This window comes from Balaenoptera borealis (genome assembly GCF_965194805.1).
Source record: "Balaenoptera borealis genome assembly, chromosome: 17".
NCBI lineage: Eukaryota > Metazoa > Chordata > Mammalia > Artiodactyla > Balaenopteridae > Balaenoptera > Balaenoptera borealis.
In genome coordinates, this window is record NC_138876.1 from 1,404,715 (window position 1) to 1,421,050 (window position 16,336).

At 49.6% G+C, this 16,336-nt stretch overlaps 2 protein-coding genes across 7 annotated transcripts in view; one reads left to right on the forward strand and one right to left on the reverse strand.

Moving 5' to 3' along the window:
• Nucleotides 1-16,336, forward strand: part of LOC309614884 (cytochrome P450 11B1, mitochondrial) — a 44,873-nt gene that overhangs the window by 15,682 nt on the left and 12,855 nt on the right. The gene's annotated exons all lie outside the window — the stretch shown is intronic.
• On the reverse strand, nt 1,806-15,991 carry GML (glycosylphosphatidylinositol anchored molecule like). 3 transcript variants are annotated; one of them, XM_082363739.1, is made up of 4 exons: nt 15,182-15,991; nt 8,150-8,230; nt 7,438-7,545; nt 1,806-2,386 (listed from the first exon to the last, which is right to left on the reverse strand). In XM_082363739.1, exons 2-4 carry the CDS (start codon nt 8,208-8,210, stop codon nt 2,091-2,093), a joined length of 465 nt encoding a protein of 154 aa, XP_082219865.1. In that variant the 5' UTR covers nt 8,211-8,230; nt 15,182-15,991; the 3' UTR covers nt 1,806-2,090. The 3 variants fall into 3 exon arrangements, with proteins under 3 accessions (XP_082219865.1, XP_082219866.1, XP_082219867.1); XM_082363740.1 differs by having other exon boundaries at nt 15,016-15,991; XM_082363741.1 differs by lacking the exon at nt 15,182-15,991 and having other exon boundaries at nt 8,150-8,425.

Sequence of the window (16,336 nt, forward strand, 5' to 3'; positions counted from 1 at the left end):
CAATATGGCAGCATTCACTGTGAACCCCAATTGTGCCAGATGAAGTGAAAGTACAACCTACGCTATTATGCCCTTAGGGATTCTGACGTAAGGGTTTAAAAATAGTTACAGTTTCCTGCCTCTGGGGCTTGTGGTTGCAGGCCTCGTCCTGCAAGCCCCGAATGAGCGGTTGGGGAGAGACAGGTGGGGCGATGTGGGCCAGAAAGCCAGTTTACTCATCATACCAGCGTCCCCTCGCCTTGGCAAGACTGAGGCTCAAAAGGTACAAAGGAAGGCCAAGGAAACCTGTTCATGGCTCCTGTGAAACTGGGAACTGAGACCAATGCCCTGCCCCAGCCATCTGGGGCCCCTCCAGACAGGGAAATGGGTCACTGTCCTAGCTGGGCGATTTTCCTGATTACTATGGGATAGAAGGTTGCAGCTTCACAAAAGGGGCAGGAATGACTGCGTCTGTGCTCTTGAGTCACTGGGTCCCTTCCCCCTGCTGTCCTTTGCCCAGTAGCCCAGGCCAATAGGAAATTGAGAAATCCTATGAAGAGAGGGCCACTCAGGACTCTGAACCTCAGGAATGAGGGTGAGGTGCGGGCAGACAGTGAGGGAACGTGGACAGAGCAGAGGGGCTCTGGTTATCGACCTAATCCCGGGTCGGCGACAGAGGTGGGGGCCGAGGAAGCTCCCGTTCCCGTTGCTTCCGTTGCTTCTGTCCTGCGGCAGGGGATGTCTCAGCTCTAGCACTGGATCGTCATCACGCTGCGGCAGGTGATGAGACCAGGGTCCCCTCTGCCATTTGGCGCTCCAGACCCACGTCCTGCCTCCGCCGCGCTGCTGCGAGCCCCGGGGGGTGGCGGGTGGCATCTGGGTGCCTTGAAGGGCATCCTTGTCTTCCGGCCTCGTGCTGGGCTCAGCGCAACGGAAATAGCTGCCTGACGGCTGGAGGTGGGAGAGCATTCATCGCCACACCCTGCTGCGGTTTTGCAGAGCCTGTGTCCCTCCTGAAGGCCGTGGCTCGCCCTGGTTCGGGATCTCCCTCGCGGTATTTATTTCACCCTCAGCGCTCGGGGCTCCAGCGCACGTTGGCTTTCGGTGCTTCAGCGACACGCGTCGGACTCTCTCAAGCCTCCCGCACCGGCCCCGGGTGCCCACCTGTTTCCAGCTGCAGCCTGGAAATCCGCCCCTGCCCCGTCCTCACCAGCTCCTCGGAGCTCTTAAAATGCCTGACCTTCAGCTACAGGCTTATTCGCTTACAACTACCTACCGGCAAGGCGAGCTCGGCGCGGCGGGTCAGGGCTGGCTGGGGGGCTCCCCGCGCGCTCTGCGGGGCCTGGCGCGGCCACCGCTGCGTAACGGCACGCGGGGAGCGCGCCAGGTGACCGCCCCGGAGCCCGCAGCAGCCTTGCGCGGACTCCGGGGGGCCTGCTCCCGGGAGGTAAATGAAAGGAGACAGTTCATTTCAAGGCGGTCACCAGTTGGCCTTCAGGCGCTCGCCCTTCTCAGATGCCAGCATCTGAGGAAACGTTCCGACCCTTGTAGGCAGCCTGGCGCCACCTTGAGAGGCAGCTTGAGTCGCGTGGGGCGTGTCTGCCTGAGCCACGCGGGGCGCTGGACACAGTCTCTATGGCAGGCCCCGACAGTCCACATAACCACCGCATCTCCAGGACCCTGTCTGCTTCCGTCGTCCTCCCCACCTGAAAACTGGGAGGATGCAGGCTCAGGTGCCTCGGGTGCCCGGGGTCTGAGCAGACCTGGCGCCACTCTCTCAGGGGGCACGTCACGTAGAGTCTGCCTGTGACTGTTTTGCTTTTATTAAAATACCCCATCTCTGCTCCCTAAAGTGGGAAGATATTTTTGTCTATGTGTGAGACGATGCCTAATGAGGGAAAAAGGGTCAAATGCTAAAACCACAAAGAAGTCTCTTGAGTCCACAGTACCCAAACAATAATGCTGTTTATTTCTCACTTGAAACAAGCCCTCAATGGGTAACTCGCCAAGGGGGCCCCTGGGGGGTCCGTGTCTCTGGCTCACAAGAAAGCAAAGGACCACCAACTCATTCTGTGAAACAGGGAGACGATCGGTCCCTCCACAGGGGCTTCTCACGCCAGTGTTTTGCTGACTAGGATGGAGACAAAGCTCAGGAACAAGGTTGACCCCCCTGGTCGCACAGTTCCTTCGAGTTCCTCCTCAACTGTATAATCGGGTAAGATGTCCCTCTCAAGATTAGTAGGTCCTCCATAATTGCAAGTCATAGAACTACAACAACTAACCCAGTAGAAACTGTTAGTAAGAAAATATCTTTTTCTGGGGGCTTCAGGAGGCTGATGGGCTGCATACACAAACGTGCAGTTGTCTGTACAGTTCTTGTAAACGAGCAGTTCCCGAGGACTCAAACCTAAAAATGAAGTAGAGATGCAAATCTTAGATTTCACGATTTCTACTTGCAAATATCAAAGCACGTTTATCTTAACTAGCTCCATCCCCCAAAAGTTGTTACATTGCCTATAATTCTTGACTGAGCAAGAATATTCAAGCCCACTAGAGGTTTTGGTTATTCCATGAAGAACTTCCCCTGGGGATGTTTTTCAACCTACACTGCCACCTCATCTAGGCATCTGGCCTCCCTAAGTAGTTTTATGGTCCCTTGTCCCGTAGCTACACCAATGAGTGGTCCTGTTCATTGTTTGTCATAAGGATTCCAGGGACCCAGAAATAAAATGGAGACCTGGACACATGTTTTGTTTGGATCCCAAAGATCACACAGACCCTCAAGCAGAGAGCCCCTATACTAGGGCCTTCAGCTGATTTTTTGCAGTTGGCATGGCCCCTCTAGATGAGCTCCTGCTGAGCCCCTCTGCCTGCTGTTTCCAGCTCCTGGCCCAACATAGAAACGCTGATGCCCCAGGGCAGACCTGACGCACCATCCCAGGCAGAGCCCCACGAACACTGTGATGACCTTCGCTGGAGGGCTCACCAATGGCCTGGACCAACCAATGCTATCTGATCAGGGCTCCCCCTGAGACCTGCCTCGTGAATCCCTGCGTTAAATTCCACAGGCCTCATTCACCTGTTCTGTTCCCCTTGTGTCTCACAGCCTTTGCACAAATACTTCCTTTCCTCCTGGATGTACCCACTCGTGCATCTGAGGTTGCCTCTTCAAACACATCAGAAGGAACCAACGACTACACTCCAGTCACTTGCTTTTTACACTCCAGTCACTTGCTTTTCTTTATGTTCCATATGTGATAAAGAGCTCATTAAAGTACAACATTCAAAAGAAAAGTGCATAATCATAGGCCAACATCTTTAATGGATTTTCACCAAGTGCATATCACCATGTGACAGCACCCAGCTCAAGAAACAGAACTGGGTGGAAAGCCCCGAATTCCTCCCTCCGTTCCTCCATTCAGGCACTAGAAGCGCCAAGGCCAAAGATAAGAAGGAAGTGTCTGCATTTCTGAGCCTATACATGAGTTTGCCTGCTTCTGAATCAATGCCCATGAAATCCTACTTTGTTTTTGTGGCTGCCTCCTCTTCTCTGCTGGTGTTTGTGAAATGCATCCCTGCCTTTGTGCATGGTTGTATGTTCTTCACTCTCGTAGTTGTATACTTGCCATTGATGAATATAAACCACAGTTTACTGTTGATGGACATTAAGGCCGTTTCTGGTTGTAACTACCCCAGGTGGTGCTGCAGTGAGTATTCCTGTCCTTGTCTTGAGGTGGGGCATTGCGAGTGTTTCAGGAGCTCCGTACCCAGAAGTGGTAATGCCGGGTCTTTGACGTGCTTGAGTACAGCTTTGGCAGAGGCTGTTGAAGAGATTTCCGCAGAGTGTACCTGTTTATACTCCACACGATCCCGCACACTTCAAAATCTCGCCAACACATGGTGTGGTCGTCTTTGAATGTTTAGTCATTCCCGTTGGGGTCATTGTATTGTGGTTTCAAGCTGCATTTCCACCAAGAGGAATCGTGTCCAACAACTTTTCTTATACTTATTACCCATACACATTTCATATCTGGTAAACTGCCTTCATGCCTTTTGCTCAAACTTCTATTAGATGATCTACTATTTTAGTTACTGACTGGTAGGAAGAAGTTCATTCTATATTCTGAATACGAGTCGTTTAGCAGATATGTGTTTGAAGTGCTTTCTCCTCATGTATGGTGTGCATTTTTACTGTCTTATCAGTACCTTCTCAGGGACAGACGTTGTGAAGTTTTACATAATGCCAGTTATCATTTTTTCTTATGTGACCAGCAGTGTTTTGTTCAGTTTTGAAAATTCTTAATTTTCCAGAGGACGTAAAGACACCCTTCTACATTTTCTGTTTTAACAACTTCATTTTTGAGTATTTATTGAGATCCACAAATGTCCCGAACCTGCTTCTTTTGCATGGTGTGAATACCGAGTATGTAATCTCGTGTATCCACCACTCGTCAAGGCAATTAAGAGTCTATCCCCACTCCAGGGCAGGGTCGGCTTCATCAGAAAGCCTGTAACTGAAAATATGTGCTTTCTGACTTTGCTTTTCTCCTCTGTTGGTCTATTTTTCTATCCTGAGCCCACCCCACACTGTCTTCATAAATGAGACGATATAAATGCTCTTGGTAGTTGAGAGTGCAAGTCCTCCAGCATTTTTCTTCTCCCACTAGCTTGCCTTGGCTATTCCTAGCCCTTTCCATTTCCATAAACACTTGAACATTAGGAATCTTCACGCGCACACACACACACACACACACACCACCTGCTGAGACCCTGACTCCAATTTCATTGAATTTGTCGATTAATCTTTACTCCATTGGGACTCACCACCATAAGCTTGCTGTATCCTTCTATTGGTTTAAGGCTTTAACTTCCATAGTGTTTTTGTAGTTACAGTGTGGAAATCTTGCACAAATCTAGTTGGATTTCTTCCTAGGTAGTGATACTTTTGCGTTTTTTGTAAATTTCACTGTCAGTTGGTCAGTCATTGGTGTATAGAAACACAATCGATTTTTAAGATTGATTGCTGAATACTGACCTTGTATCCAGGGCCTGTGCTAAATTCACTTGTTGTTTCCAAAGCCTGTGGTCTTTGGTGACTACTAGCAGTGTAATTCCTGTTTTTCCAATCACCATGTGTTTTGTTTGTTCCTCTGGCCTAACTGAACCGACCATGAACTTGGTTCCATGGGGAGCAGAGGTCGTGATGGAAGGCATCCGCACCCCATTTTGACTCAGGAAAATCCTCCCACCCTTCTACTGAACTATCATAATTTCTATGAGATAAAATTCCCTTCTGCTTCCATTTCCTTACACTTTTCTTCTTAACTGGGAAAGGGTATCGGATTTTAACATAAAAATTTCTGCATGTTGATCAACACTCTATGATGTTTCCTATTTTCTTTGTTAATGTGGGGAATTGAACTGGTAGGTTTCAAACTGTAAGCCACAATGCAATTCTGTAATCACTCCCCTCTTGTCTGTCATCACACTTCCATGGTACATTAGTCCCAAATGATGAATGAATATTAATAAATTCTTATTAACTCAACTCCACACTTATTCAGAGCTCATTCATTTCCCCTTATCGTTCTTGTCCTATTCCAGGATCCCATCCAGGGTAGGCATGCATTGGGCGTCCAGCAGGGCATGGAGACTAGGGTTTTTCTGGCAAATGTTTGGTTAGTACCTTTGCATCTCTAGTCATGAGAGATGATGGTCAGAGATTTCCCATTCTTCCACTGTCTTTCTCGGGTTTTGCGTTAGGCTTAAGCTGCTATGGTAAATGTGCTGGGGAGCAGCCCCTCCCTGTTTGTTATCTGGAGAGGTCTGTGGAAGATTGGGGTGATTTCTTCCATGAAACTAGTGCGGTGTTTGCCAGGGAAGCAATCTCTGGTTCGTAGGTGTTTTGGAAAGCATGATGGACACTTCAGCCTCCCAATCTCATTGGGAGGCAGTTACGGTTAACAATTTTTTAAAAGTTTTTGCCCATTTCATCAGGAATCTCACATTTTTCACAGGGAGCCTACTCATAACAGCCCCTTATTTTCTTTATAAGGTCTGTGAGGGCTGATTGATGCCTCCCTTTCCATTTCTGATATTGGCAATGAGAATTTTATTTTTCTTCTTTGTGATCTCTTCTTCTGTTTTATCAATACCATAAATCCTTCCAGAAAACCAACGTTGGCTTTGTGAATTTACCTTGTGTTCATTTCTGCTATCCTCTTTATATTTCCTTCTCATTTCTTTGGGTGGATCATCTATTCTTTTTCTAACATCTTGAATGGAAGCTGAGAAAACTTTCACCCTGTTCTCTCTTCTACTAGAGGCCTGTGATGTGATATATTTTGCACAAAGCACTTTTTCAGCTGCTTTCCCCACACTTTTAACTTGTCATAACTTCATAATCGTTTAGACCTTACTATTTCCCAATTTCTGTTGGGGCTTGTCTTCTGTGTATTTGGTTTAGAAATGCCCTGAATAATTACTAATCAGTTGGGGATCTCCTGGTTCTCTTTTGAGTAATGATTTCTACCTTAATTTCACTGTAATAGAGAAGGACCCCTACGTAATGTCAATCATTTGAGACTTGTTGATGCTGGGTTATATCGTGGCATGAACTCAACCAAGTAGAGTCATATGTGACCCTGTAAAAAGCTGTATCTGGTCATCTCTGGGTCTGCTGTTTTATGTGCTGATTGTTCCTAGTTTGTTAACGGAGCTGTTCAGACCTTCTATAGCAGCGGCTGGCAAACAGGAGCCTTGGGACAAAACCCATCCACCAACCGTGTCTGTAAATAAAGCTTGGTTGGAACACAGGGACGATCATATGTTTACTTATCCTGTATGGCTGCTTCCACCTGCACAAAGACAATGTTTTGTAGTAGCGACAGAGATTAGAAGGCCTACAAAGCTGAAAACATTTGCTGTCTGCTCCTTCCAGGAAACGATTACTGACCTGAGTCTACCACTGTGGTAAGTTTGTCTCCTTATTCCAGCATCCAAAAGCTGGGGAGAATCTTTTGTGTGGTAGGCATTGTCCCAAGGAGTCCAAGGTGCATCTACTTCTTGGGCCTGCTTTGCTGGAAGGCCTCGCCAGAGGACCACAATCCAAAGGGCGACAAGGAATTGCCCAGGCCGCACTGGGGCATCGACCCACATGACCAGGGACTGCCAAGGCGTGGAGGCCTTGAGGTGCAGCTGTCCTCCCAGCCCCTGGAGACATCGCAGGTCACGTGTGCACAGGAGGCTCCACCTGGCAGGGTTTGTGTCTCTGTAAGAGGCTGCTACTGCCCGTTCCTGGGGCTGAGCCTAGTTCTGGGAACATGCTCTCAGGATGGGGACAGAGGAGGCCAAGGCCAAGGGGCTAGGCACAGAGAAAGGACAGAGTGGCCCTGTCCCTGAAGCTGCTCAGGTGGGGTGACTAGTTCACAGGTGTAAGAAAGATAATCAGGTACTTACGAGTGGAGACAGTCAGGCAGCGCCTGAATTCATAAGGACACTCTCTAACATTTGGACAGGTGAAGCTGTTTATGGCCCAACAGTCATGGCATTTCAAATTATAGGTCCCTAGATAACAGAGGGCAGTGTCAGGCTCCTGCTGCGACGTGCCTTTTCCTCTTTGTTGCCACCCGCTGCACCCCTCCGGCAGCTGTCCCCTTCCCTCAGCACCAAGGGCTCCCCGAGGCTGCACAGCTGAGCCGTCCGTGGACCCTGAGCCAGGGCAGGACGGGCTCCCTGGACAGAAGCCGGCTATACCCGGGCATTTTTCCTGTTCTCAGAGACAGCTTCCCAGGAACACCTCCGGGTGGCCAGGTGTGTGAAGCCTCTGCTCTGTTGATTGGACCCACCTTTTCAAGGAAGGCCTGGTGGTCATAAGAGGCCAAAGCCCCCCTGAATTCCCTGAGCTCAGCCACTCCTGCCTGTTCCAGATGAGGAAGGGCCACAGCTGGAGGCTCCCCCGCCCCCTCAGGCCCCAGGGTCCACTGGTCTTTGGAGGAAGCCTTCCTCCACCCTGACCCTCCCCTTGCTCACGGACACCCGTGCCCCCCAACGGCACTGATGATGGAGATCTCAGCTGGCTGAGATGATGAAAGTTCCATTCACACCCTTAAAATGACCCCAATTAAGAGAAGTCTCACCCCCTCCAAGACACAGAAGACCTGATACTCACAGGCTGAGTCAGCGAAGCCCAGGGGCCAGCCCGGGAGGAGCAGTAAGGCCAAGAGGAGCATCGTCCCTGTGGGGCTTCAACCTGCAGGTGAGGAGACCCGGGGCGCAAGTCAGCGGGGGCGTGGCTCCCCCCGGGGGCTTCCGGCTCCCAGCTCGACCAGCACGCGAGTCCCGGCCGCCTTCCCACCTTCCAGTGCCTCTCGCTCCGGGCTGGGCGCTCCTCCGCAGGGACCGGGCAGCAGCCCTTCCCACACACGATGGCTGCGCCCAGCTCAAGCCTTCATCCTGGACGAAGGCATCCTGCCTGCTCTCCACCGGCAGGGCGCAGCCGGGCAGCGAGGCCCCGGGGCTGTCTCCACGTGGCCACACGGCCGCACGTGTCCGCTTATCTGCTCGCTGTCTCCTGACCTCAAGGGCGCCTCGTGCAACGAGCTCGAACATCGCCCACGGAGCTATATCTCCCGCTTGCACAAGCACCGCGACAAACGCAGGGGGCGGTGACTAGAGCAGGGGAACGAGTGCAGAGGCGCCGGGAGCCTAACGTGCCCTGTGGCTACGAAGCGTGGACCCCGTGCAATCATGTCTCCCGGGCCTGGGCATCACAGAGCCACGAATTCCCAGCAGGGGAGGGTCTGGGGCTCGTCACACCCGAGTCCAGACGCCAGCACCTGCTCCAGGGGACGCCCGCCAGGCGCCAGGCAGGGCCCACATCTGAAACACTTCCGTGCGGGGACCCATGTGCACCCCGACTGCTGCCAATGCCCGTGGTCCTCCTGGAAACTGCCCCCCCCCAGCCCTAGGCAGGTGTCTCCCTGGGGCGCCCCCTCCCCCTTGCCAGGAGCAGGACGTGCCCTCAGTGCCCAGTGGGGCTCCTCTCTGAGGGACGCTGCCTCGCCTGCTGCCGCCTGTCACCCCGAGGAGACCCACCCAGCTGGTGGCAACCCCTGACGTGCACCTGCCACGGCACCAGCTGAGGGGCTCGGGACGGGGGCTGACGGTGCAGAGCCAGCCATGCCCCTGAGGTGGGGACCATAAGGGTCCCGCCCCGGCCCCCCTGCCTTCCTAAGTCCAGCTCTCTCAGGGAAGGCTAGGCCTCGACCCTGCTTGTAGCCAAAGGCCCTCCCGCTTGGGATGAACACGGCTGAAGCACCCGGGTGCGGAGGGCCGGGGTGGAGGGGCTCAGCGGCAGTGTCCGGCGGGGCTGCTGATTCGCTCAGCCAGTCGGCCGCCCACGTGGATGCCCCCACGCCCAGGCCCTGCTTCCCCACTGCCCCTTCCCACGCGGTGCTGCCCGCTGTCCCTCATCTGTCCCCTCGCTCATGCCACCCTTGCTCCCAGGGCTGGTCTCACCAGCGGCTCGTGACCCAGAGTCAACGCCCAGAGGCCCTCTTCTTCTACTTGCCACGCCAGACACTCTGAACCCTCCTGAACTGCAGATACCCGAGTGGATGCTGACCAATTCCTACCAAATGTCTTCACTGACGCCCCGCTGAGACCTTTAGGCTGATGGGGAAATACTCAAGAGCTAGGATGAAGTACACAGCAGAAATCAGACCGGAAAGTGTCCATGAGCAGTACAATTTCCTGCACCGTTTGTTACCCCCCAGCGCTCAGAGATTCGGGGTTTGACAGCTGAACAGGTCCTGGAGACGAAGCCAGGGCCCCTGAAAGGCGGAGAGTGGGGACTGAGATTCTCACACCGAGCAAACAGGATCCCCCAGGAGTGAAACAGGAGCAAAGTGTCAGAGAGCGAGGTGGGCCGGCGAGTGTGGCCTGCGGGCACAGAGATGCCTGGCGAACTCACGTGGGCCTGGGCTTCAAGGAAAAGCACGGAAGGAGCGCGCGTTTCTCCACAGCAGGCCTGGGGTCAGGAGGGACGTGACTGTGGGACTGTAAACTTCGGGCAGGAAAATCGCTTTGCAAAGGTCATGAACGTCCTCTTCCTGGGAAATGTGGCAAAAGCATGAGAAACCCCCACTGGAGGGACATGCCTTCCACTCGGTCACTCGGCCTCCAGGCAGAGTCGTGATGACCAGTGCAAGCTGACCACAACGAGAGAGAGGCAGGGTGCTACTCGGGCTGCCACAACCAGGAAACCCGGCTAGGTTTAAGTCCCATTTTTTGAGCTTTAGGACAGATGTGGAGGCACCAAGGCCCAGATGAACTGAAATTGCAAAGAGGGACGAGCCCTTCCCAGGGGAGTCACTGTCATCCCAGGTCCTTTGGCCTGTCTGGCCACTGGCTGAAGACCAGGCTGGCCTCAGGCAGAGGGAATCTGGTAGGGAAGGCCAACCAGGAGGGCTGTCTGCGCTCACGGGGGCTGGCGAGGCCCGCAGTCTCCAGGACCCATAAAGACCAAGCAGATTTTCCCACGGCAGAGCCTCCAAGAGCTCTCGGTGGATCCTGGGAGACCAAGTGCTCTGGAAGTGGAGCCTGTGCCCATCACCCCACCAGCATCTGCCATCAGCCTCTGGTCCACGTGTGACAGGTGTCGGGGAGGAGGTGAATGAGCTAAAGTCAGAAGGCAGACAGGGAAAACCCTTGGAACTGAAGATTCCAAGTGGTTAGAGGTGAACCTCACTCTCTAAGCACTTCCTCTAAGGTCAGGAACAAGAAAAGGATGTCCACTCTCGCCACATTTTTTCAGGATAGTTTTGGAAGTTCTAGCCACAGCAATCAAAGAAGAAAAAGAAATAAAAGGGATGCAGATTGAAAAAAGAAGTCAAACTGCCACTGTTTGCAGAGGACATGATCCTATACATAGAAAATCCTAAAGATGCTACCAGAAAACTACGAGAGCTCATCAATGAATCGGTAAAATTGTAGGATACATAAGTAATACACAGAAATCTCTTGCATTTCTATACACTAACAATGAAAGATCAGAAAGAGAAATTGAGGAAACAATCCCATTTACCATCACGTGAAAAGAATAAAATACCTAGGAATAAACCTACCTAAGGAGACAAAAGACCTGTACTCTGAAAACTATAAGACGCTGATGAAAGAAATTGAACATGACACAAACAAATGGAAAGATATACTGTGTTCTTGGATTGGAAGAATCAGTATTGTCAAATTGACTATAATACCCAAAGCAATCTACAGATTCAATGCAATCCCTATCAAATCACCAATGGCATTTTTCAGAGAACTAGAACAAAAATTTAAAATATCTGTATGGAAACACAAAAGACCCTGAATAGCTAAAGCAATCTTGAGAAAGCAAATGGAGCTGGAGGAATCGCACACCCAGACTTCAGACTATATTACAAAGCTGCAGTCATCAAAACAGTAACGTACTGGTAGAAAAACAGAAATATAGATCAATGGAACAGGATAGAAATCCCAAAAAAAACCCACCCACCTAGGGTCAATTAATGTACAACGAAGGATGCAAGAATATAAAATGGAGAAAAGACAGTCTCTTCAGTAAGTGGTGCTGGGAAAACTGGACAGCTACATGTAAAAGAATGAAATTAGAACATTTTCTAACACCATATACAAAAATAAATTCAAAGTGGCTTAAAGATCTCAATGTAAGACCAGGTACTGGACTTCCCTGGTGGCACAGTGGTTAAGAATCTGTCTGCCAATGCAGGGGACACGTGTTTGAGCCCTGGTCCGGAAAGATCCCACATGCCACGGAGCAGCTAAGCCCATGCACCACAACTACTGAGCCTGCGATCTAGAGCCCGCGAGCCACAACTACTGAGGCCCGCGCACTTAGACCCTGTGCTCCGCAACAAGAGAAGCCACCGCAATGAGAAGCTCGCGCACTGCATCGAAGAGTAGCCCCTGCTCGCCGCAACTAGAGAAAGCCTGCGCGCAGCAACGAAGACCCAATGCAGCCAAAAATAAATTAACCAATTAATTAAAAAAACAAACAAACAAAAAACCAACCAGGTACTATAAAACTCCTAGAGGAAAACATACGCAAAACACTCTTTGACATAAATCGCAGCAATCTCTTTTGGGGTCCATTTACTAGAGTAATGGAAATAAAAACAAAAATAAACAAATGGGACCTAATCAAACTTAAAAGCTTTAGCATAGCAAAGGAAACCATACACAAAATGAAAAGACAACCTACACAATGGGAGAAAATATTTGCAACCCATGAGAGAGACAAGGGATTAATCTCCAAAATATACAAACAGCATATACAGCTTCAATATAAAAAACAAACAAAAACAATAAAAACATGGGCAGAAGACCTAAATAGACATTTATCCAAAGCAGACATACAGATGGCCAAAAGGCAAATGAAAAAGAAGCTCAACATCGCTAATTATTAGAGAAATGCAGATCAAAACTACAATGAGATATTATATTATACCAGTCAGAATGGGCATCACCAAATAATCTACAAATAATAAATGCTGGAAAAGGTGTGGAGAAAATGGAACCCCCCCTACACTGTTGGTTGGAATGTAAAGTGGTGCACCCACTATGGAGAACAGAATGGAGGTTCCTTAAAAAACTAAAAATAGAGCTACCATATGATCTTGCAATCCCACTCCTGGGCATAAATCTGGAAACAACCGTAATTCAAAAAGATACATGCACCCCAATGTTCACTGCAGCACTATTTACAATAGCTAAGACATGGAAGCAACCTAAATGTCCATCGACAAATGAATGGATAAAGAAGATGTGCAATATATATAAACTGGAATATCTGTCATAAAAAGAATGAAATAATGCCATTGGCAGCAACATAGATGGACCTAGAGATTTTCATACTAAGGTAAGTTAGCCAGACACAGAAAGATAAATATCATAAGATATCGCTTATATTTGGAATCTAAAAAAAAAAATACCAATGAACTTATTTCCAAGTCAGAAAGACATTTACAGGCATAGAAAACAAATGTATGGTTACCAAAGGGGAAAGGGGGGTGGGGGAGAGACAAATTAGGAGGTTGGGATTAACAAATACATACTACTATATATAAAATAGATAACCAACAAGGACCAACTGTATAGCACAGGGAACTGTACTCAGTAGTCTGTAATACCATTTAAGGGAGGAGAATCTGAAGAGGTATATATATGTATATCTTGATATATATATTTATATATGAATCTCTGTGCTGTACACCTGAAACTAACACAATACTGTAAATCAACTATACTTCAATTAAAAAAGAGATATGTTAATTGCTTGGGAAGCATTGTCAAACAAGTGATGCGAAAACACCCTTAGATTATGTTTTTGTGGATATATGTTATTAATATAAGTATTCCAGCAATTATATTAAATTCTTAGACATCTGATATGTTATCACTTGTAAGTCTACTTATTATCTTGAGGTGTTATCTGTCACAGAAATAACCCAATTTCTTTGACAGTTGTAACTCTCATCAGATCTTTACCTCTGGCCATTTTTTAAGTCTTCTGGCACTTACAGTTATTGTTCTACTCTGACACTTTTATGAAAGTGTTCCTGCAAAAGTGCTTCATCTTCAGGAGATTCACGGAAAGGACTTGGACAAGCACTCTAGAAAACACCTTTCTGATAACACTTCAAATCATACCACTGAGCTAGGGAAGAGTTTACAGAACTCTAAGGGAAACACCGATGGCTTCAAAAAACCTCTCACAAAAGATCAAGAGCAACAAGAAAACTCACACAAGGAAGACCAATCTCAGACGTACCACAGCTGAACGGTGGAAAGTGATTTTTAGTAAGTGAAAATCTGCACATCAGCCAGAGGAAACCCAGGCCGCACCTTTAGGCAGCCAAATCCCAGCCATGTCTGGTCTTTCCACAAAACCAGGAGAAACAGAAAACCTCACGGACAATCACTTCCAAACGCTGTAGAAAGAAGACACCGATCACCAGGACTTCTATTCTAAGGAAGGGAAAATATGCTCCAAAAAGGAAGGTAAAATGAATATGGTTCGACACAAAAACAGTTCGGCTGTCGCCTTACCAGCAGATCCCACTACAAGGCATGTTTACTGCACATCGCATTTAGAAATAAAACATTTGACAACAAGAGCCCCACGCAGAGGGGGTAACAGAATTGAGATGTGGAAACAGCTCCATTAGTATCAGCCAGTGTAGACTAAAAGGCAAAAAGTAGAGTGAGAGTTAAAGGCAGATGGAGATTTCACATCCATAAGGGATTTCTGAAACTCACTCAGAGTACCTTTCCTGACTACAGTGGCGTTAAGCAAAAACCAGCTGCTTCACGTGTTCGGACGTTAAGAACAATTCCAACTAATAAAGCCTCCACGCCCCCATCACTCCCAGGAGAAAACAAAAACTATTTTGGGCAGCTCGATAATTAAAATATTACACAACAAAACCAGACCTAATCAGCCTCAAGGCGTGGCAGGAAAGGAAGGGAGGCCAAGCACACATCAGAAAGGCAGAAAGGCTGAAGCCCAAGGATCTCATTTTCCATCTCAAAAGCCAGGAAAGTGACAGCAAATTCAACCCAGAACAAAGGGCCTGAAAAAAGACACAACGGAAGCTGGAATGGGGAGGGGCCGCTTCGTGGGAGGTTGGAGGTTCCTGTACCCAGGGGAGGGGCAGCTCGGGGGGTAGGAGAAGACCAGAGACCCCATGGGTGGGCCTGCTTTGGGGTTCGGATGGCTGACTGGCGCCCGCGGGATCCCGGAACCTTGCTCGAGGGGGTAGGGCCGAACCTCAGGACCGGCAAACGCTGACCGGAGGCCGAGTCCGAGCCTGCTACACGGCGCCAACCGCCCGTGACCTGCCGAACCTTCTGGAACCTTCTTCCCCATCCCCGTGTCCTGCCCGGACCTTCTGGAACCTTCTTCCCCATCCCCATGTCCTGCCCGGACCGTCTGGAACCTTCCCCGCCCCTGCCATCCCCGTGTCCTGCCCAGACCTTTTGGAACCTTCCTCGGGACCCCGTGTCTGGCGAAGACCTTCTGGAACCTTCCCAGCCTGTGTTCTGCTCAGACCTTCAGACCCTTCCTGTGCCCACGTTTCCTGCCCAGACCTTATGGGACGTTTTCCGCCCCCCCCCGCCCCCCCCTCAACAAACGTCCGACCTTTTGGAACCTTCCCCGTGACCCCGTGTCCTGCGAAGACCTTCTGGAACCTTCCCTGATGCCCGCGTCCTGCCAAGACCTCTGGAACCTTCCCTGTGGTCCCGGGTCCTAGCGAGACTTTGGAACTTCCGCCGCAATCCCCGCCCCTCGCCCCGCCCCACCCCGCCCCACCCCGCCCTTCTTGCCCAGACCTTCTGTAAACTTCCGGGCACGCAGGACTCGTCCAAGCTGTAACCTAGGCGGTAACCTCCAGGTCCCCAGCGAGCCTGCTTTCCTGTTTCCCCCATACTAGGCGTCATCACCGGATCTTGTCGCTCCTCCGCCTTTGATCCTATTTGAAACAGTTATTCGGTGCATGTAATTGTCTAGTTCAGTTCAGATGCAAAGTGTATCATGATGTTGCAGACTTTTGATATGTGTTCTCACTCATTCAATGTTGTCTTGGTAGCTCGTCCTTCTATAGTTGGTCATCCTTCTTAGTGTGTGTCCTGTAGCAAATCCTTCCACCGTTGTTAGCAATTCAGTCGTGTGACTGTAAGAGAAGGGCTCACGGTCTGTGCTTGTTCATGCTTATTAAGATAAGTATGTATGTGAAAGGTAAACCTCCTTTACATCACTCGTAGAATTCAATTGTGTGAATGTGCCACTTTTAATTTTTATTTATTTATTATTTTTTTAAATTTTTTTTTTAAGTTTATTTATTTATTGCTGCGTCGGGGCTTCGTTGCTGCGGTGTGGGCTTTCTCTAGTTGTGGCAAGCGGGGGCTACTCTTCGTTGCCGTGCGCGGGCCTCTCATTGCAGTGGCTTCTCTTGTTGCGGAGCACGGGCTCTAGGCGTGCGGGCTTCAGTAGTGTGGCACTCAGGCTCAGTAGTTGTGGTGCACGGGCTTAGTTGCTCTGCGGCATGTGGGATTTTCCCAGACCAGTGCTTGAACCCGTGTCCCCGGCATTGGCAGGCGGATTCTTAACCACTGTGCCACCAGGGAAGTCCCTGTGCCACTTTTTAAAAATTGAAGTAGAGTTGAGGTCCAATACCATGCAAGTTACAGGTGTAGAATATAGTGATTCACAATTTTAAATCTTATACTCCACTTAACTTATTAGCTTAAAATATTGGCTACATCTCCTGTGCTGTACAATATATCCTTGTAGCTT

Coding starts and splice junctions, on each gene's coding strand:
- GML (XM_082363739.1), bottom strand. CDS start 8,210: ATGCTCCTCTTGGCCTTACTGCTCCTCCCGGGCTGGCCCCTGGGCTTC. Junction 7,546..8,149: donor GGGCTTCGCTGACTCAGCCT/GTGAGTATCAGG, acceptor TCTGTTATCTAG/GGACCTATAATTTGAAATGC. Junction 2,387..7,437: donor CTGCCTGACTGTCTCCACTC/GTAAGTACCTGA, acceptor CTTCATTTTTAG/GTTTGAGTCCTCGGGAACTG.